General features: G+C 45.7%; 1 protein-coding gene across 2 annotated transcripts; it reads right to left on the reverse strand.

Annotated features, from left to right (window-relative positions):
* Positions 1 to 1,429: 1,429 nt before the first annotated feature.
* On the reverse strand, positions 1,430 to 21,858 carry MCM10 (minichromosome maintenance 10 replication initiation factor). 2 transcript variants are annotated; one of them, XM_054188884.1, is made up of 20 exons: positions 21,810 to 21,858; positions 19,950 to 20,000; positions 18,842 to 19,162; positions 17,220 to 17,324; positions 16,460 to 16,594; positions 15,764 to 15,938; positions 14,784 to 14,949; positions 13,857 to 14,024; positions 12,370 to 12,486; positions 11,501 to 11,700; positions 10,358 to 10,458; positions 9,246 to 9,347; positions 9,016 to 9,133; positions 7,856 to 8,084; positions 6,140 to 6,299; positions 5,484 to 5,602; positions 4,491 to 4,604; positions 3,561 to 3,706; positions 3,305 to 3,347; positions 1,430 to 2,920 (listed from the first exon to the last, which is right to left on the reverse strand). In XM_054188884.1, the coding sequence occupies exons 2-20, from the start codon at positions 19,954 to 19,956 to the stop codon at positions 2,837 to 2,839; spliced, it is 2,610 nt and encodes an 869-aa protein (XP_054044859.1). In that variant the 5' UTR covers positions 19,957 to 20,000; positions 21,810 to 21,858; the 3' UTR covers positions 1,430 to 2,836. The 2 variants fall into 2 exon arrangements, with proteins under 2 accessions (XP_054044859.1, XP_054044860.1); XM_054188885.1 differs by lacking the exon at positions 13,857 to 14,024.
* Positions 21,859 to 21,928: the final 70 nt, after the last annotated feature.

Here is a 21,928-nt window from a genome sequence, read left to right on the forward strand (position 1 = left end):
GTCCCTCCCCATCTCTCCTGTAGGCCCTTTAGGTACTGGAAGGGGCTCTAAGGTCTCCCTGGAGCCTTCTCTTCTCCAGGCTGAACAACCCCAACTCTCTCAGCCTGTCCTCACAGCAGAGGGGCTCCAGCCTCTGAGCATCTTTGTGGCCCTGAAAGCTTTCAGCCCCGAAAGCTGAGCAACAGGCATGAAGCAAGGTTTCATGCAATGGGTTTACCCATGTGCAGATGGAGCAGGGGGACAGCTTGTCCATAGGGTGCGAGGCGACCTGCGTTTTCTTTTTTTTTAAATAAAGAAATTAAGTCTTTCCATTATATATTCCATCTTTCCATTACACATTCTGCAGCCTCTAGTGTTTCAAGACTCATTAAATTTGTGCATCTCCAGAACACCAAAGCTGCATTTCTCCTGCGGGAGGGACAGACATCCCAATGCCTGCAGGGACGCATGCGCTTAGAGTGAAGCCCCGGTTCTGCACCACGGGGGGGGTCACAGCCATTTTTGTTGCAGCAGGTGCCCTCCTTCCACCGCTCGCCCCACATCTGCAGCCCCAGAGATCTCGGTGCCCTTCTACCTGCAGCATCACCGGCCAACCCAAGGGCTAGCGGAGGGTGACCAGAGCACAGCACAGTTTTAATTTCTCCAACACTTCCCGCAGGCCAATTTCTGGGCTTGTCAGGTCATGCCTGAGCTGCCTCTTGGGGGTTTCTGCCTCTGCTCTTGCTCCCAAGTATGGGAAATGTGTCGGCTTGGTATGGACCAGGGACCTCAGAGGCTGCCCTGGCTCTGTGCTGAGGTGGTGCGGTCACGGGGCCGTTCCTCTCCTGCCTGCTTCTGCTGAGCTGGAGCCATCTCTGGCACAAGAAAAGCATTGCCAGAAACAGACTGAGGCACATAAAATCCATTACCTCAATCTTCCCCATCCCTCCTTCATTGCTGGGGTTGAAGCAGAGCAATGGGCCTTGGTTTCTTCATCCTATTTTTGCATACAAGGATGAATTGAGAGCACGGCTTTTGTTCCTTGGCTCCCAAGGAGGCACATCCCTTTCTTACCTGTAGCAGTCCTGGGGGCATTTATGAAGATAAAGCATTACCCCTGCTTTGACAGTTTAATTTCTGCAGAAATCTCCTTTCTATTGGCCAAAGAGACGGGAACTGGAAAAACCGTGAAGCTTTCACCATGACGGCTGAAGGCTGATACTGATGTGGACTTTCATGCTGGTTTTGCGGCCTCCAGGTGAGAAACTCCTGCTGGTCTGACTGAGAAAACTGCGTGCAGACAGAGTTACGAACCACAAACCAATTCCTTTTGGTGATTCAGCACCAAGCTCTCTGGCAAATGAGTATGTTGAGGCAAGCAACTCATCCTCTTCCTCAGAGAAACGATACCATACAAACCCAGGGAGCATTTGATTGCGTGCTATTTATTCTGAATGAGGAATCAACGGGAGACATTGCCAAGCAATGTCAGTTACATATTTATAGTCACCTACCAGTGACACTCCACCCAACAAACGGTATCAACCCGAGACTGAAATGTATGTAATGTCCTGAGCAGAGTTGCCCAGATAAAGCACCAGTAGATAAGGGCTGCAGAATCCATCTGGGGCAAATCCGTCCCACTGCTTCAAATGAAGTAACCTATTTCTCTTCCAGCCCTTGTGCAAAAAAGAAGAGGTATCAAGGCCACTGGGACATGGGAGACTGTTGGTGGCAGTTTCACGTAATTACGGAGGTACGAGTGGTTTCAGGCACTTAAAAATACCTGGTGATCCTACGGGGCATGAGCTAGGGGCAGCAGAAGGATCAGGTCCAGGAAAAGCTGACCAAATACCACAGGCATGCCGACAGATATGCACTTTCAGAAAAACACCTGTATGAAGACAGCCCTTGGAGACCTCGTCCTGCTTGGTCTGAGAGCTACTGTCCCCACACAGCTGTGCCAGCAGCCTAGATTGACACGGTGATGACTAGGAAAGATTTCAGGAAAATTTAAAATGCCAGAAAAAGGGTAAAAGGTATTAAATGTAAGCACTCAGCTCTTTAAAACCACTTACAAAATAAAATGCATTTCCAAGTGGGAGCTGCAAGTCTGCAGCCAAAAAGGTGCTGTAGTGTGGATGGTGCTGGGAACGCTCCCGACAGTCCGGAGTGTAAACACCGCTGGCTTGCAACGCCAAAGCCACTGAAGGTTTTTCTTAACACATAAGCCAAGGTGACAACTCAGGAACTGTCTCACATCTGTTCTTAAGGGTTCAAAGCAAGTAATTTTTGGAGCCAATGCTCCAAATGATGCCAATGATGCCAAAGACTGCTCTGTGGCTACAACCCTCTCACACCCCTTTTCGGCCAACAGCTGAAAAACCTTGACAGGTTGGCACTTAGGCACCACAGCATTAACTTCACAAGCGCTTAGGGAGTTTACAGTCCTCCCGGTTCATGATGATTTGTCACTTAAAATTCTGGTGAGGTCACTCTACACCAGCCATTCAACAAAAATTGTGGGATCCCTAGGGACTTCTTCATACAAGTTCCTTTCTAGCTGTCTCTTTTCTAGGTTAAATCTTGTAAACAAGTTGTTAGTAAGGAAGAACAGGCATGAATGTGTATTTCACGTGCAGCCTTATTCAGTCAATTTTAAAAAGATCAAAGCCGAATATCATGTAGTGGCCTGGTGGAGACTTTGTGGTTGTCCTTCTCATCAGGAATTGACTTCTCCGCTCATTCATCCATACAACCAGACTCCTCTCAGAATTCCAGTACAGAAATGTGTGGTTTAAACACAGAAATCCATTCTTATGTTGTGAAGAAAAACCAAAAAATTATCAACTCCAGGTCACTTCAGACTATTGAGAAATTTTGGTTGTTCCTCGCCTCTTGGTAAAAGTGTTTCCCCACCAATCTTCGGACCTTTTTTCTCCTAGAAACATGAACCATGGAGAAAAGAAGTTAAATGCGTGGTAAGATGCCTCCCAAACATTTCTTTGACAGAAGTTGTCATAGGGCTAAATTATCTGATTAAATATTGAGAGTCATTCTAGGAACCTTGACGTTCTGAATTCTTATAACTTCAGTCAAAAGCAAATTCCTCACAGTTAAATAAAACAAAGCTTCAAGAACAGAAAGCAAGAAGAGAAAGTCCACTAAAACACAGCTGGCAGGTACCTGCTTGCACCTGACAAAACGCAGAGCTGCTTGGTTTGGCTGGGAGCTCCTAAGGGCACTGAAGCAAAGTGTGGGACAAAAGTACCAAGAGAAGCAGACAGAGTGCCGAGGTGCTCAGAATCTGCTGGCTCCCGCTTACCTTTAGCATCCTGTCTCGCTCCCACTTGAAGAGGCCGCAGGTGCTGAAAGATGAAGACTGCAGGTGAGGACCACTGTGGTGTGTGTTTGCTGCACAGTATGAGGGGGTCCAAAACTAGCCCCACACCTTTCCCACACTGCTCAGCACAAGGACTAACATTCCCGTTTGAGGACATGGTTACGTGATTCCCAACACGTTACTTGTAAATGGACAGTACAAAAGCCCCACTCGCTATTTCACAAAGCTCATTTCTTACCTGCAGGGCTTTTTTGGGAGCCTGTCAAGGGAAATAGCTCGGTTTCCACAAGGACATTTGAAAAATCGCTTGATGGCATCATGCCAGTGGTAGTCGTGGTTATCCTGCACACACGTCTCCAGAGGCTTGAAATAGGTGTAATTACACTGTCAGGGAGGAGAAAGAGAGCTGTGAGCGCTTCACCAGCATGTGAGACTGGCGACAGCTGAACGTCTAGAGGAAAGCACCTCTATCTTCTCCCATCCCGAGGAGCCCACCCATCTGAGATCATAGCTCCAGGCTTTGTCCCTGCTCCTTCTAATGCCATCCTCCCCTCTTTGCCACCACTCTTAGCCCTGCTCCCAGCACCTCACGGAGCACACAGGGGCCCTCTGTGGAGCCCCAAAACAGCCAGGAAAGGCAGCAAGAGGGAAAGTGCAGCAGGGGCTGAAAGTCTGGGAATGGCAAGTAACTCCTCCCTTCCCCTCATTTGGGATAGTAACAAAGCTCCATTGCTCTTCCTGATAGCAAAATCCCTGGAAACACAGATAAAGGAATCCTACCCAGTGTTATGTTTTCAAGGCATTTGGCTTCTTTTGCCATGTAATATGGGGAACTGAGGGTCCTGGTACAAATGACTTCAGGCAAGAAACTGATAAATGTTTTGATAAATGTTTTCAGGACATCAACACCCAAGGAACCCACGCTCAAACATCAAGTTGTGATGTTCAGCACAGCACTAAAGCCTGCCTTGCCAGTGTCTTCCACGTCGCAGTCACTCAGTGCATGAGCTGCTCTCAGCAACAGGCATAAGGAACAAAACTGTCTCCATTTGATCCCTGTACTGGACTATGGCCAAGAGAGCGACAGATGGGAGTCTACAGGGTGGTCCAGCAACCGTTTTGTACCATCCGTGTTCCACTCCCCTGCTGTTGCCCTGCCTCCACTCACCGTTTTACACGTCACAACTCGACATTTCACTTCTTTGATGCTCCTCATCTTCTCTTCCATTTCTTCCTTTTTCACCAGTGGCTGGAAGTATTGCTCCTGCAGTTCAGTCTCAGCCTGTGGGGGCACACAAAAGGGTTATGGGGAGGCAAAGATGGGAAAAGCCCCTACATAAATGGCCTTAGGGCAAATTACTACCGGGCCTGCTTGAAGTAGACTGCAGTCTGGGAGCCAAAGAAACACCAAATATCTCTTGCTTCAAAAAAAAATCCATATAGTGCACGTGCTGTGCTTCATCAACACTGAAATGAGCCACATCCGAGATGTACGAACATGTGTTTAACAACAGCATGTACTACCGAAATAAGCACATACCTACAAGGACAGTGCAGGGAGATGTCAGATAGGCAGGTGCAATAAATGGAATTGGTTCTTAGCCAAATCTTACTCCTCAGAAGACCTTGAAACAACTAGGACTTCATACCAATACAATGTGTCCAAGACAAAAGCCCTGTGCCACTGGAGGTGCTGTATCCCTGGGAACATGCTCAGCTAAGACCCTGATGGGAGAAACCCAACCTCTTAGCTCTTTAGGGCAACTGCTGGCATTTCACAGGCTGCACAACTTACTCAAGTCCCAGACGAAGGTGGCAGCTGTCTCTACATGGCCAAGATGTCAAGAAATGAACACCAAAATAGGTATGTGGCTAATTTGGTTTTAAGGTAAAAGGATTTCTTTGATCATCTACTAACCAGGAAACTTCACCGATTCTTCCAAACACAGTAAAATAAGACAATGGCAACTTGACCTTACCATGCCTATGACAATAATGCTGACTTGCAGGCCCTGTGCGCTAGAGACACCTGACCCTACTCATCAGGAAGATTTGGTGCCTATGACATGTTTGGGTGCCTACTTCTTGCTGAAATCATTATGAGGAGTCCAGACAGCTCCCTAGTTCTGAGCCCTCAGCCATAGCTGGATTGAGGCCATACCTCTTTCAGGACATCTGTGTGCTTGGACTTGGCATTCAGGATTTTCTGGAATTCTTCTGACTCCAGATAGGCCAGCTGCTCACGACGTTTCTTTTGGACAGGCTCCAGTTTGTCCATATCTAGGGAGACAAAAAGGCTCAGTCCTACAGAGACCAACTTTGAAAGAAGGTTGTAAACTCTAAGCATGACCACTGCAGGAGATTTTGAAAGTCTCGGGTCTCTCAGGCAGATGTTCAGGTCAAACAGCAGCCTTTAATAGCTCAGGAGAACAAGAAGCCAAGTTCAAATATGGCTTCAAAAAAATAAAATCTTTTTTTTTTAAATAATGTTGCATCTTCTCTCAAAGCACTGTACTAGGAATTTCCACACCACTCCCAGGGGAGCAAGCCGCGTTGCTTCTCTGACTGATGGAGAAGCTTTAAAAGGAATTAAACAATTCATCCAAGATCACACAGTAAATCACCAGCAGGCAAACTCAAGTTCCCACAGAAAATTCAGATATCTTCCTAGGCGGGACTATTTCTTGGTTTCCCTTGGTTAAGTCAGCCATGCATTGCAGATGCTCAAGTGCCAGAAGAAAGGGAACAGAGATGTGGACAGGGAGCTATCAGAGCGTCTCACGCTCTCTCCACAGGGTTAGAGATTGTTTTACATACCATTCTCTGCTTCGGTACCTTGTGGCCGAGCAACGTTTTTCTCAACCCTTTCAACAATTTCTAGGACATTGTCAACATCAGCTCTTTTCCTCTTGACGTTGTTTGGGTCAGTTTTAGCAAGAATCTGGCCTTTTGCTCGTAGTCGGTGTATTGCAGCCAGCTAGAAGACAGGAAAGAGCAGGAAATGTATTGGTGACCAGTCTGGCTCTCATGTTTCTACTTCCAGAAGTAGCAGAAGTCTGTCAAATGGAGGAGACAAGACCCACTGGCCTAAGCACGGAGCTGGATGAAGAGAGACTCAACAAAATTCCCAGCTCTGCTGTACAGCTAATTCACCACATCACTCAACCTCTCGGGACTTCCCAAACCATAAAATCACTCCTCCAGGGGTGTTACCACATTTGATATCTCTGCAGCTATACTTTAACTGCTTCACAAATCAGCAAGTTTTCCAGAGGAATCAAATCACTTGATATTTCCACATAAATTAGTAATAATTGGGAACTAATAGAAAATTAGTACAACTGTTCCTTTCCATACTCCCAGAATGCTAAGACTCCCTCTTCCTTGCTGAAAGAGAAAAGTTTATTTGACGAACATGTGAACAGATTTGTGTCAAGGAAAGATGCAGTCTGTTCTGACTAGAAACCAAAATTATCCAAACTCATGGCACAACATAGCTAAACTAGTTTAGTTGACTGTTGCTTACCTGGCAAATGGAAAACATCCACAATATACTCCACTAGAAAAGCCCAAGAACGAACATGCATAGTTTAGCACTCTAGGGATTTTCAGCACAAATCCCCTGCCCCTTCCCAGCACTTAAGGGTTTTCATGCTTGTAAAACAAAGTAACAGGCCTTGCTCTCCTTTCTTCTGTAAAAATCACTTCAGCACCTCCCATCCTGGTCCAGGAACTATACGCAACCTGATGCTTTAAGGTGTCCCAAACCTCCAAAACACAAGAGCGAAAAAGCAGCCACTGGTGGACAGCGAATTTCTTCGCATCTGCATGAAGAACAAGGTACAAGGACAGCCACACAGCTACTCCAAACTGCTCTCCAAAAAAGTAATTTGCCCAAGGAGTGATAGACAATCTCAGGTCAAGAACAACGGAGACAGTTCTACTCAGAGAAGCTGCTGGTGTGCATAAAGGTGTTTCTTCAGCAAAAAGCTTAGCATCAGGCTCATGACTTATATGAAATTCACTTTCTCCCCATCTCCTTTTCCCCGGTCCCATCCCAAGAGGCTGCTTTTTCCCCTATCCTACTTGGCATTTGCTGAAATTGTCAGTTATGTCAGTGGCTTCGGTGATGCTTGCCTTCAGAGACCAAGAGCAAGATCACGAGCATCACACATGAGACAGATCATAACAACTCGCTCCTGACCAGTTCAGGTGGATTTTGATTTAGCAAGAGACACCAGCTCCAGTGGCCAAACATCACACACACAGGCCTCTCTTTAGCAGCAATGGAACCATTGCTCTGGATGTTGACTACAGACAAGGTGGTACCACAGACTTTGGCACTACCAGCTATCGGGAAACACAGGTTTCTTGTGCACTGTAACACAGCCCAGTCTGATCCCACAAATCAGAAACTTCAACAATGTCAGCACTGAGCTGTCCTATATCTGATCGAAGACTCCTCTACTACCACAAACCAAACTTCCCTTAGCCTCCCCTCCTTAACACTCAAAAGATTCAAAGAGCTGTTACCTTTTTGGCTTCTGCCAAGCTGTCTAGCTTTGGTGTTGGAGGTGGAGACCCATCAAAGAAAAGGATATCTTCTCCTTCTGAGAAGCCTGTGCCCAGCCTGGGCCTTTGAGGAGTTGACATTTTTGCAGCTTTGGGAAACTCTGCCCCAGGAACTGGGGAAGGGAGCGAGGACTGTCTGGAGGAGGATGGGAGAGCAGGGCTGCCAGCTTTACTTGTGTTCTGGAGAAACCTTGTAAGACAAGAGTAATCCATTGAAATATGGACACAAGTCAAAGAGACAGAGAGGTCTGAGAAACAGATAGGAGCGGAAGGGATGCAGAGTGATTTTTCACTAATTGGCCTTTTATTCGGGTATTCAGGACAAGAAAACAAGACTGGTAAGGAATTTAATGGGTGGCTGAAATCAGGAGTGACTTAAAGAAGTCACCAGAAGGAGTGAATGACCGATTGCTTTCCGAAGCAAAAAAAAAAAAAAAAAAAAAAAAAAAAAAAAGGAGAAGCATCAAATGAAGCTGGGAAGTGAGAGCTGAAAGCACAAAAATGGGCTTCTTTGCAGAACAGGTAGTTAAGCAGTGAGACTCCTTGTCACAGGAGTCACACAAATGCTTAGGTTTACATAGGTCATGGTTAAGACGTTGGACAGGTTCATGGGGAAAAAAAACAAAAAACCCTTCAGAGATATTGTGACAGATGCCACCTCCAGCTTGAAAAGTCCCAGAAAATACATAGTGTTGTAGGCTGGAAAAGTTTTTTCGAGAAATATCATCATGATTGTGCCTAGTCTTATTACTCTCCTTCAGGTTCTGTTTTGGCTACTTAGCTACATCAATCTCAGTCTCACCCAGGCTGGCTCTTCTGAGGTGGTTCTTAAGTTTGTTAACAAGATAGGCACAAAACACATGGCAAATCTTAAGGTCCAGAAGACCCTTGCAAGCCAGCAATGAACATAACCAGGCATCCCGACCCATTTCCTACTCTAATCAGCCACTTCCCATCATGCTTCCCCATTACCAGGCACGGTGCTAGAGCATTTGGTTCTCCACTGAGTACTAGGGTATTTCTATTTAAATTAAGTTTTTCTAAAAACAACAAAACACCTCCACATTTATACTTAGGGCCACAACAGCAGAACCCTTCCCGTGAAAGTCAGTGTGTATTACCTCCTCTGAATCTCTTCAGATCGCTTCTTTCTGGCCTCCAGCAATTTTTGTTTCTGTTGCTTGAGCAGTGCTGAAGCAGAGAGAGACTGGAAATTGGCCCCTTGCTTCTTTTCAGCATCTGGGAAAAAAAACAAAACAAACCAAACCAAAATAAAAAGCCACTAATGTTTGCTCAGGAGGAGACTGAGTGTTTTCAGGAGTGGGTTTTCCTTCAGGCAAAAGGACAATACCTGCTTTGGTCCAGTGTTTGCAGAGGTTTCTTGCTCCAAAGGTTGGCTGTGCCAGCAGTTCCTTGAATTCCTCAGAACATTGCATGGGTCTCTTTGCTGCACCTGGGGTGGAAGCGTCAGAAATCCAAGAGATTTGGAGCCAGGAAGGGAAGCAAGCCTGGCTTTAGAGATGTAGAGTAGTCTACGTTGGAAGAAAGCCCTGCGAGTCACCTGAGTGAGCACTCCCCCCAAAGCAAGGCCAACTTCTACGTTGCATTTGGTTGACGTTTCTACCCCTTCAGCTTTCAATTTTGTCAGTCAGTCAGTTCCCCATCAGCCTTGGCCATCTGTGGTGCTCCCACCATTCCCATTTTTAGAATGCTTGAAAGCCCTGAACCCACCACATCTTATCCCTGGAGAATTATGAGCAGCTGGAGACAGGACACACACTATGCTGTCTGAAATGAAGGCAACTGAGGGAAATGAAAGATGTGAGTAAGACATCTAAGTGGCATCTAGAGCACATAGTTTGAATAATCTGTGATCTGCTCTCCACCAAGCATAAAGAGGGTGTAACATCAGGTGCTTTACAGAAACAAATGGTGGCAGAGAAGATTGGTGACATCCCAAAGGCTATGGAAGGAACACACTTTGACGATCACAAAGGAAAAGCACTAGAAACAGGGTGGGTACTCAGGAGGTCCCCTGCATTGCAGACCTGATTCTGATTTATACTTAGTATTCCTTGGAAGCTTTCAAGATCGACAGAAGTCATTTATTTTAATCAAATTAAATAAATTCTCTGGGTCAAAGTTCTTAAAACTTCCAATTCCCATTAATCTGGCAAAGATCTTCTGTCACTGTCCAAAGACAGAAGAGGAGACTTAACTCAGGGGCACTGATGAAAAAAAGATGCATGGAGCTACGCAGTTGCTTAGTTACATTTGCCTGGCAGCTGTGCTCTCAAGAGGGAAGAGGACTGTTGATCAATTGAGAAAGCAGCCTGCAAACGGCTATCTCTGTAGCAAACCAATTGCCAGATTCATTCAGTGAGTAGCAGGGTCCTGGGACACATCTACACATCAAGATGGCAATATCTGGAGGGTGAAGAGACTACATGGGTAGTTACGTACCAATTTTCTGCCTGGTTTCCTGGACAATTGCATCAGCTCCTCTCACGACCAGATTGGAGAGAGTGGTTTGAATCTTCCTTTTTGGCACTGCAGCTGCTGCACTAGAAAGAGGAAACAAAACCAGAACGTCAGAGTTTTTCCATGCTTACAGCAAGGACAGGAGCTTGAACACTAGTCCAGTGCTTCAGCAAAACTCCAGCCACCCTTCATTTAATGCAGATTGGTGCCTCTCTGCTGTCATCTGTCTGTCTTTGGGAAGGACATGGATCTAAATTTTAATTCTAGCACAATGTTTAGGATCTCCCATTTGTCTCTGGGTTGAGATATGTATTTCCTATGCATTGTGAGATGCTAAACATAGGTCATGGCTAAGCCTTGCTCACAGTTAATTCCAGGGATGGAGAGGAGGCTGGAATTGCTTCGTTATTGTGGAATCACACCAGTTATCAGAGGGCAGTGGTGAGGGAATGAAAGCTGTGTGCAAGCACAAGGCTCAATCCAGCTGTGACTCAAGTTTTCCCACAGCTGTCTTCATTGGGATTTGGATGAAGGACCTGGCCCCTCCATGCTAGTTCTGAGATGCATACTGATCTACTGGCCTCGGTCACTTAATAATATGCAGGGTGTACTACTATCTCTTCATTAACACATAGTGATACTGTGTCATTTCAGTCAAGGAAGAGAGGAGGAGGAAATACAGAATACACTGTCACTGAGCCTGGGATTAAATGCAATGAGCTGGAACAAAATACGGTAAGGGAATGGCACTGAAAAATACTCATCTCGGAGACTGAAATGCTTGGGACCTCATGATAAAGTTCATTTCATCTACTGAGACACGATGCCGCCTGGCTTCACAACACAGCATTAATTTAGAGGTAAAAACACCCTGTACCACATCTTAGAGCTGATTGTTAAAATTTTCCCATCAAATGGTAGTTCTGTTATCCCATGGCACCAGGAGGATTACACCAAACACGGGGCATTTGTTTCTATTTGGTGAATGTAGTTAAGTCAAAGGGAGCTCTAACTAAATAGATCCCCTTAGAGATAGCTTCAAGCTCACTCGTATATGGCAGGTAAATTCTGTTTAAAAGCAGTGAACTGTGCTCTACCCCAAGGGAAATAAGTGGTTTATCTTACACTGAGGCTGCATATGCTGCTGAAGAGACGCCTCCATAGTAAAACCCATCCTGACACAGCCTCTCCTTCAAACTGGGATTTTTCCGACCAATTTTTTTGGGAATGCGGCCACCAGAGAAGGTCGACTGCAGATCTGCCCGCTTTGAGCTGAGCTTCTTGTACTGGGATTGTATGTGATACTGACAATATTCACAGTCGTTCTGAAAAGAAATGGGAGAAGCCAGTTGCAGAACATTAGCAATTACAATTCACTTCGTTTCTCTCATCCACATGCATCCTTCTATGGCTAAACTGAAGTAATGCCTCTAGTGTAGTACTACAGCATTTGACCAACTCAGCAAACACAGGCCCACACTCCAGCAATGAAAAACAAAACTAAAATTGCCCATGCTAATCACTGGAAAAAACCCCCATGTGTCAAGGGCTTCTTCCATCCCAGGAATAAATATTCTGGCAGCTTACAGGCACGCTAGACCAGGGAACTCATCGGGTTAAAACCATCACTGAAAAACAGAACCATTCCCAAGAAAAACCTCCTTTTATTTTACCTTGGATGAGTTCTCTAGTGCAGTGTGTGGAAGCTTGCAGCAGCACAGAGAGTGAAAGGGTGTGGAGGTGGTGACAGTCATGAGTCAAGACCATCTCTTTTCACTGCAGCACCAGCTTTGCATTTAGGGAACTACCGTGCTGCTGCTACAGTGCCATCACAGAAGCAGCTCCTCTAGGTTTCATTTCTCAGTTTCTCCGCTCACTTTAGTTAGTTACAAGTCAAGATCCAGAAACAAGTCAGAGTTGGAGCATTAGTACAAAAATCAGCAGCCAGATTTTTACCAACAGCTTAAGGATGTCCTAACTACTGAGATACAAACCAGGTTCACAATCTGTGCACAAGGATCACCATTCTTCTTCCTGGCTTTGCAGGTGCCCATGTCCAGAGCCTCACCCATGAGGAGGATCTTCTGGGGATGATCAACAGACAAACACACCTAGAAAGAAATCAGAACACGCCTTCAGGAGGACTGTATGGACTTCTGTCTAGATGTCACTGCTTTGGCTCTGGCCCAGTTTGGTACATCAGGTATTAACAATGCAGTTTTAAAATGCGGGCCTAGTTTAAGAAAGCCACACGTCCTGTTCAGATTGAGAAAACGCTCAGTTAAAAAGACAAAAAAGTGTATTTCTTTCTCACAAAGAGATGAAAAATGTTGCATTTCTATGTTCAGAACCTCAAGAAACCAAAGACCAGCAAAGGCAGATGTAGCTGTGCTATAAATGATGGTCTTGTACAACCACTTGGCTCTGACGCCACCATGGCAACAACATTCGGCAGTGGATGGGAAGAAAAGATGGACTAAGAGCTCTCTGTCCCTCTCCATATGTTTAGGCACAATCAAAACTGACTCCTGTGGTACAAGAACAGCGTCTACTTCACACAACCAAAGATACTAGGAATTGTGTCTGTAGGTAAGAAACACTTTGAGAAGCCAGTTTTAATGTAGTTCTAAATGTGTACATTTTAGCTAAGAAGAGCCATTCTTAACAGTTAAATACAGCCCTTATATTAAATCTGGTATGCTTTTTGACTCACCGATAGGACTTTCTACTGCTTATTTATGTTAATTTAATCAATTATATATCTTAATAGACAATTAATGAGATTCTTAGTTTTTCCATTTGGAGAATTTAAAATGCAAAACACTACATCACCAGCAACTAGATTGAAATTCCCCTTGAAAGAAGTCAGTAAAAATGGTTTCCATTACAGTGCAATTAAAAAGATTTTTGATACATAAAGAAAAGTAATTCATCGTGTTCTACATTTATAAGTAACTGATTAAACAAACAAAGTACTATGTATCAACTTACTATAACATAATACATCATTTATTTAATAAATCAAATATTGCTTCTTCTCAGCCATGATTTTGGAACCAGAAAACATTTTACAATCACATCTCATGCTTAAATTAGAAGCAAGAAATGAGCTTCCACACCTTTTTCAGCTTTTAGAGACCTCTTGGCTGAAACAGGCTTTGTACTGGGGTAGCTGAATAAACTGAAATGAAAAAACACACCCTACGTGTGTGGAAGAGCTGACTGCTACTGAGAGCAGATTAAACACTTGAATAAACTCTGGTTTTAGACCTTAATAGGACTTCTCGAAGTTCAGTATTCCAGAAGGCCAGGAGCAAATACACACCACGCAAATATCTGAATGCAATTCAAACTGTTTAGGCAGACTGCTGTAATTTCAGCCTTAACATGTGTTATAAAGCTAAATCTCAAGTAGATATGAAAAAGTTCAGCTATGGTTTTTTTTATCTACAGCTGATGGGCAAGTGAAAAATCCTCTCACCTCATCTGAGCCTTCTTTAGGTTTCATAGGATTAGCATTGAGCAGCCCAATGACTGTGCCTTGCTCTGTCTTCCAGTGCTCTTTGTGGACATCACCAAACAAGAAGAGTGAGACACATTGATTGAGATCCCGTAGGTCGTTCAGACGCCAAATACTGAAGGTTCTGCCCTGGAACAGACATTTGCTTTCCTTTCAGCTCTCAGCATGGGGACATTGACTGCATCCCCTCTTGCTGTTGCTTTTAAAGAGTTATTCTGATTTTTTTTTCCCCCTGGGTTTTCCTCATCCAGAAAAGCACAATTTGTAACCTTAACAGAGGTTAGATAAAATACCTCCAGCCATACCACACAGCCATTTCTGGGATTCTTAAAGGCCAAAATAGCACAACAATAACTGCTATCACCAGTCTGATATTAAAGCTGGACAGCACTCTTGCTTGCTGAATAAAGAGGTTTTTACCCACCTCAAAAAATAAACCCAAAGCATGACCAGATCTCTGTTTCATCAATGACTTTGGGCACGTACACCATATAGAACAGAATGACCTCTAGGAAATGACAGAAGTGGAACGTGGTGGCACATTTAAAAGAAGAGGGCTGACTAAAAGACTGAAATCACAGTTCTTTTTTCCGCACTAGCGCTTAGCATGTAACAGTGGACGAACAGATTTAGACAGATTTATGCCATGGCTACATTTCTCACATTAGTGTCTGGGACAGTTGCACCAGATAAACTAAGGACTTACTTACCCTGAGGACTAAAAGCAGCACTTCTGCATGAAACCAGACGAGCCAACATCTTTAACATAGTCGCTTTCCATTAACTGCATGGAGTTGACTGATTAAGTCGAAGACCCTAACTAGTTTCTCAGGAAAGAAGACCAGCATTTCACTTGGACTGAGCAAGGGATGTAACAAAGTTACTCACATTATTTGCGCTCTGAGGAGTGACCTTCTTCACGATGACTCCAAATGTTACCCAGTCTATTTCCTCCAGATTTTCTATAGCAAGTTTGCTTTTCAGCTGGGACAGTCGGATGAGCTTCCGATTAGCCATTTTCCTGTCCATTTCAGCCGACGAAACCCGGGGTTTTCTAGATCAAGCAAAAGCATGTAAAAGAGAAAACATCCATTGGCATAAACGGACAGAGACAAGCAAAACCACCCAGCATTCTCCTGGGGAGGCTACATCTCATAGCAAAATGCCTCTGTGCCTTATTTTACCCTGAGGTCCCTTGAAAAAAAACCCCTGTCCCTCAGTTCAAGACACTGTACAAATATCATAAAGCTACTGATCATGCAGGTTTTTGTCCAAATAGCTGTACTGCAACCTAGCCTCAAGCTTGCATTAACTCTGCTTATTTCAGGAATCACCGAGTACGAATGACTGAGCTTGGTTTGGAAATCCAGCATGGTTTCTGGTGAGGAAAGACACCGTGAGTATTCAGAGACCTCTTGTGGCCACATCGAGTATGGGGATCCTGAACGGTTCCCGAGGTTTCTAAGTGTGGAGCAAAATCTGCTCAACTGGAGCACAATCGGGCTTTGAACATGCTCACTGCCTTCCTCCTCCACCACTGAGGTCATCCCAGGGAAACAGCGCTAATAAAATTATAGCTTTTTTTTGTTAGAAAAGAGTAAAGGTGAAAATAGAAACATGGTACTAAGCCAAAAGTCAATGTTACCTATTTACTGATCAACCAGACAATGCTGTGGCTTTCTATTACATTCCCTAATGACAATGACTAATCTGACATGGGTAAACGATGTAGATACGGCAAATCAGAAATCCAGTCCTCTGCTCACCACTTGCATGACTAGCATCACAAGATACTGGACTGATTGCGTTTTCTCTCCCATTACTGGAGGGTCATGTCCCCAGACAGAGCTCAGTGCTGGGCTGCTGACCTTAATCTCAGTCCTGAGAAGGTTTCCACAGACACTGGCTGAGTTGTTGCACTGGAGCACGTAGGCATGTGAGGATTCTTCTCTCTGGTCACCTTACTGGGTGTGTTCCCTGCAGCAGACTTGAGAGGCTGGAACGCCAGACTGAGGACTTGTCGTGGAGGAGGAGTCTTGTTCTCTTTAGTGGGGAAAAAAACCCAAGAAAAACAATCTTGATAATGAAAGAAAACTTCTAAATAAAAATAACAGTAACTTACACCTCACCAGAGGCAGGAGTCTAATATAATGCACTTAAAAAGGTGTAAACTGTCCTATTTGTACTGAACTGGTCTCCCAGTCAGCTGGGAACTGACAGCTCCAGTTCAGTCACATATAGCTCAAGCAATGAGTTCTACCTGGTAGAGGAGCTTCCCAGAGCAGCTCTCATTTTCCAGGCAAGCTAACCTGTAGGATACACAGATGCAGGCTAGACTGCTGTCAGAATCCAGAGTTAACCGTAGCAGTACAGAGTATGGCACCCATTGTAAAGAACACAATAATTAACTCTGTAGTGAGCTCTGTTTCACTGTGACCAGACTGCTACTGGGGCACCGCCTAGCATAAAACTATCCTGGATGTGTCTACACCGCTGCTGTGAACTAGACAGGCTTTTGACAAAAGCACAGTGCGTTTCAGTAAAAGGCAGACTGAGAACAGTACCTGCTGAAGATGCCTTTGATTTCTGGATTCCTCGTTTGGCTGGTGGCAAAGGATTGCCCAGCTGGGCTGAGAAACTTGGTGACTCTTGCAGCTTCTGAACTTTCCTTTCCTTTAAGGGTGGACAGGGAGATTTACCTGGACAAGAAAACAAAAAAAAAACATTTAAGAGATCTCAGGATCTCCTAAAGTAAAGAGCAGATCTCTTAAGAACTGCTCCAAACTAAGTAATTCTCTGAATAACAGGCCCAAGTCAGGGTCCCACACAGAAACCCTTCAGCTAAGTTGCCAGCATCTGAAATGCAACAGCTGGAAAAGCCCCATTGATTCTTCCCCATAAGGACCTAAAATTCTGGAAGCCACAAAACTGTGGAAAGTAGGAACAAACCCCTGCTTTTCAATTTTCCCATATAACTTTATTACTGCACCCGATGTGCTACGGCAACAAACATAACTATATTTTCTAAGTGTACCAACATCTGCCAGTAAGAGGGGACACGTCCAGCAGAAGACCCTGGAGCACTTCAGTCATGAAAGCTGCCCCATGTAGAATTAACCCATGATGCAGATACCAAAACTGTAGCTCACAGTAGCTAAACTGTAGCTTAGTCTGTAGCTGCAGGAAACAACTTGCGAGGCAATACACCAGACCACCATTCCTCCTTGCTACTCAGTGCCCACTTTAGGGTTATCTGGAGTCTTGCCTATAAGTTGCACGTTGGTAGGCCAACAAATCGTAAACCCATTTAATTAGTCTCATTACCAGGGGCTCTCTTCTCAGGGCTTGAACTGGATTGCTGCCCAATAGCAGTCTTCTGCAACTGCTCCTGTAATGTCTTCATCTGTTCTTGCAATTTTCTCAGCTCAGCTAGGAAAGAGAAGAAAAAGGATAATAATGAAAACAGCAGGAAGCCTTCGCAAACAGGGATTTATGATATCCCTGGAAGTCTGGCAGTTTTACTACATCACAGGAACTTAGAAAACAAAGAATTGAGCCACAATACAGATTTACTTGATTCTATATAGCTCACAGTGGAGGGCCACTTTTCCATACAGCCTGGAGCTGATTTCTCTCTTATAAAGACCGTGGTATGTTCCCTGCCATGGTGCATATATCTTTCCTACTGAAGTTCAACAAGGCCAAGTGCAGGGTCCTGCACCTGGGTCAGGGCAACTCCCAGTATCAATACAGGCTGGGGGATGATGTGATGGAGAGCAGTCCTGCCTAGAACTTGTGGGTGAAAAGCAGGACATGAGCCAGCAACGTGCACTCAAAGCCCAGAAAGCCAACCACGTTTTGGGCTGCATCACAAGAAGTGTGGCCAGCAGGCCCCTGTACTCTGCTCTCATGAGACACCACCTGGAATACTGCGTCCAGCTCTGGAGCCCCCAACATAAGGACATGGACCTGTTGGAGCAAGTCCAGAGGAGGGCCACAAAGATGATCAGAGGGCTGGAGTGCCTCTGCTGTGAAGACAGGCTGAGAGAGTTGGGGTTGTTCAGCCTGGAGAAGAGAAGGCTCCAGGAAGACCTTATAGCAGCCTTCCAGTACCTAAAGGGGGCTTTTTAAGAAGCTGGAGAGGGATTTTTTTCAAGGGCATCTAGTGATAGGACAAGGGGCAGCAACTTTAAACTGAAAGAGGGGTGATTTAGATATTAGGAAGAAATTGTTTACTGGGAGGGTGGTGAGGAAATGAAACAGGTTGGCCACAGCAGCTGCGGATGCCCCATTCCTGGAAGCATTCAAGACTAGGCTGGATGGGGCTTTGAGCAACCTGGTCTAGTGGGAGGTGTCCCTGCCCAGGGCAGGGGAGTTAGAACTAGACGATCTTTAAGGTCCCTTTCAACGCAAACCATTCTATGATACTGAACATACGGCAATTTAAATGGCTGACGATTGCACTCTTTACTATAAAGAGATGCTTCCAATATAATCGAATATGTGGCCTGGACACAGGAAGGCTCTGTGGCTAGCTCTGCTTCCACAGTGTGGCAGAACCGCCTGACGATAAGTCCTGAGGGGAAAGAGAGAGCTGTGCTGGTGAAAGATGCCAGGATAACAGCCCTGAAGACTGAAGCAGCATTGCTCTTCATCAGACAAGGCACAGGTACACAGGCAACCTTCTCTATCCTGCTCAGCAGAGTTAGTTTAGTTTCCCTGGCTTACTTCAGTCCACTGTCTTTTTTTTTTTTTGGAAAACAAGTTTGGTGAGTTTGGCCGTTGAGCACTGAAAACTGGACTTACAAACTTTCACAAGGACTTTCTGTATTCCCTATCTGGGCACCATTCTAAACTGAGAAGCAGCAGACCCTACCTCCTACCCGTTAGATCTGTAGGGACAAGATATATACAATAAAACAGATAAAAGGGGCTGTAACAGAAACCTTGCAGTTCTTCGTTGGTCTTCTCTTTTGCCTGACTGGGAGCTGAAGTGGGGATAGTTTCTTCTGCTTCCTCCTCTTCCAGCAGGTCATCCACATCTCCAAACAGCGCAGCCAGGTTCTCCTTCTGTTCATCAATCATGTTGTCTTCAGCATCGACCTCCTCAGTGTAGGATGCATCATCTTCTGCATCAAAGAGCTCATCATATTCATCTGGTTCTCCCCCATCATCCTCTGGGGCATCTTCCTCCTCAGGAGAATTCCCCTCCTCAGTTGCCTCGCTTTCTTCCAGGAGGGAGGCCAACAGATCCAAGTCATCTTCAGCTACAGCAAAAATGAAACTCAGTGTTATTTCTTTCCAGGTAGAGGAAAGCTGCCATGGAATAAGATATCCATACTACTCTAATCACAAGCTAATGTCAACCAAAAGTAAATCAGAACAGCAAGTGGCATTCTTAAAAAACTACTTCAACTTTGGTTAAAGGAAGAAAAAGCAGCTTCCTGCCACCTGATTGGATGGAAATGTAGTTGCAGACACCCTCAGTTTATGATCCAGGCTGTCTGGGCAGCAGAAAATTTCCAGGCTACTTAGTGCTGGCTTTTCCTCCTATGCAGCTGCTTGTACAATAGCTGCCGTTACAAAGAAAAGCCTTATAAAGGCTACAGTGACACCCACATGGCTTTTGACAATAGAAGCTGAAGGGAAAGATGCAAGGCAGGCCAGAAAGCATAACCTCGGATACGCTTTGCTCAAGGAAGAGAACAGAAAACAAAGAAAAAAGCAAAGGGACAAAAAATGGAAAAAAGAAAACCAAGTAGAGAGAGGAATGGGACAGGCAGAGCAGAACTGAAATTCAGAACAAAACAAGAACGTTATTTAACCTTTGTTGCTGAAGAAAACAAAATCAGGGAAGGGACAGAGCAGCCTCACAGAGAGGTGACAACAATGAAAGTAAGGGGCAACCTCAAAGGCCTCGGTAAGTAAAGTCAGTGCAACAACATTTCCTTTGCTAAAACATTTACCAAGTTTTCTGAACACTTGAACTTACTAACTAATGTATTGGTCAGAAGACAACTTTCCCACTGAAAGTAAGAGTGCTTTCCCCCTTACCGTCCATGATTTCACCAGGATTTCTTCAAGAGCCCCTCAAGGAAAAATATTCTGTGTTATGGGGAGAACAACAGTGAAATTGTTAAAGTGTTACAGCTCAACTAGAAATACGTAGTGTTCAGGCTTCTTATTTGACGATTTGCAAACTACCAGCTTGTTTTTGTTTACAGCTGCAGATGAGGACTCCACTAAATTTAAATCTCTCACATACATTTTCTGCATTTAAAGTCTGACCTACACTGAACTCACTGCAGTGTAAGGGCATTACTTTTAGAAAAAAGCCTGTAACAGACACAAATTTTATGAAATGTATAGCCTATTCTCCCAGTAATAACCATTTCCACCTCAGCAGTCCTGTGTTATAATCATAATTGGCATTTAACTAAAGCAAATCTTTTGAAATTGGTTCAGTCTTCATTTGAAAATGGAAGAAAGTAGCAGGGTTTCACTCTCTCCTCACAACACATTTCTTATTCTTAAAAACATACATTCTACATTCCCCACACCTCCTCCATTTCATGGACACACATCCATGAAAAACAGTCAGTGCAGGCAGACATAAATGGACAAGGTAAGACTGTATAACAGAAGAGAAATCCACTGGGGATGGATTACTCACAAACCCAAACTCTAACTCTATGCTTACAAAACTTTCCTGCTGCAAGGTCTTTAGCTTCATCTATAAACTCCACTTTTAATAGTTCTCTCCTTTCTCTTGCCCCAGAAAATTAATTTTCAGCAACGAACGAAACAAAATGTGAGAGCATACACGAGCAGGCGTGGCTTGTGACCCCCAAACAGCTCCCGCCGTCCTGCTGGTGACACTGGCCCCAGGACCCACTCTGCTAGGGAGTGGGTCCTGCGGGGGCTCACCCTGGGATCTCCCCCTGCCTCTCTCCTGACGGCCAAAGCCCCCGGTACCGTGCCTGCCACCTCCCCTCTCCCCAGGGACCACAGCAGCTGTGGGATCCCCATCCCTCAAGCAGATCCCCAATTCTCCTCCAGCACTGCCCAGGATCCAACCCCCCCTTATAAGGGGATCCTCATTCACAGAATCACAGAATGGTTTAGGTTGGAAGGGACCTTAAAGATCACCTAGTTCCCACCCCTCTGCCATGGGCAGGGACACCTCCCACTAGACCAGGCTGCTCAAAGCCCCATCCAGCCTGGCCTTGAACACCTCCAGGGATGGGGCAGCCACAGCTTCTCTGGGCAACCTGGGCCAGTGCCTCAGCACCCTCACAGTAAAGAATTTCTTCCTGATATCTCATCTAAATCTCCCCTCCATCAGTTTAAAACCCCTACCCCTTGTCCTGTCACTATGCTCTCTGATAAAGAGTCCCTCCCCATCTCTCCTGGAGCCCCTTCAGGTACTGGAAGGGGCTCTAAGGTCTCCCTGGAGCCTTCTCTTCTCCAGGCTGAACAACCCCAACTCTCTCAGCCTGTCCTCACAGCGGAGGCTCTCCAGCCCTCTGAGCATCTTCGTGGCCTCTTCTGGACTTGCTCCAAGTCCATGTCCTCATATTGGGGGCCCCAGAGCTGGACACAGTACTCCAGGTGGGGGTCTCACCAGAGCAGAGGGGCAGAATCCCTCCCCTCGCCCTGCTGGCCACGGTGCTGAGGATGCAGCCCAGGATGCGGCTGGCTTTCTGGTCTACTAGCGCACATTCCCCTAATGGCTGCACCCCGCTTCCGACCGCCCCCCCCCCCGCCATCTAAGGGAACCCCGACCCCCTCCAAGGCTTTCCCGCAGATCCCCGATCCCCGACCTTCCCCCCAACACCAGGGATCGCTCTCGGGGCTCCCGGCCCCGCCGCACCCCGCTCCCCCCGGCCTTTCCTCTCACACTGCACCGCTCACCGCCGGCCGCGCGCTCCCCGGCACCCGCCAAAACGCCAACGCAGCTCCGCCCCCTCCGGCGCATGCGCGGGCGCAGCTCGGGGGCGGTGCCCCCCCCCGCCATCCTTAGTCCTGGCAGT

The sequence above is a fragment of the Rissa tridactyla genome, chromosome 1 (assembly GCF_028500815.1).
Source record: "Rissa tridactyla isolate bRisTri1 chromosome 1, bRisTri1.patW.cur.20221130, whole genome shotgun sequence".
Lineage (NCBI taxonomy): Eukaryota > Metazoa > Chordata > Aves > Charadriiformes > Laridae > Rissa > Rissa tridactyla.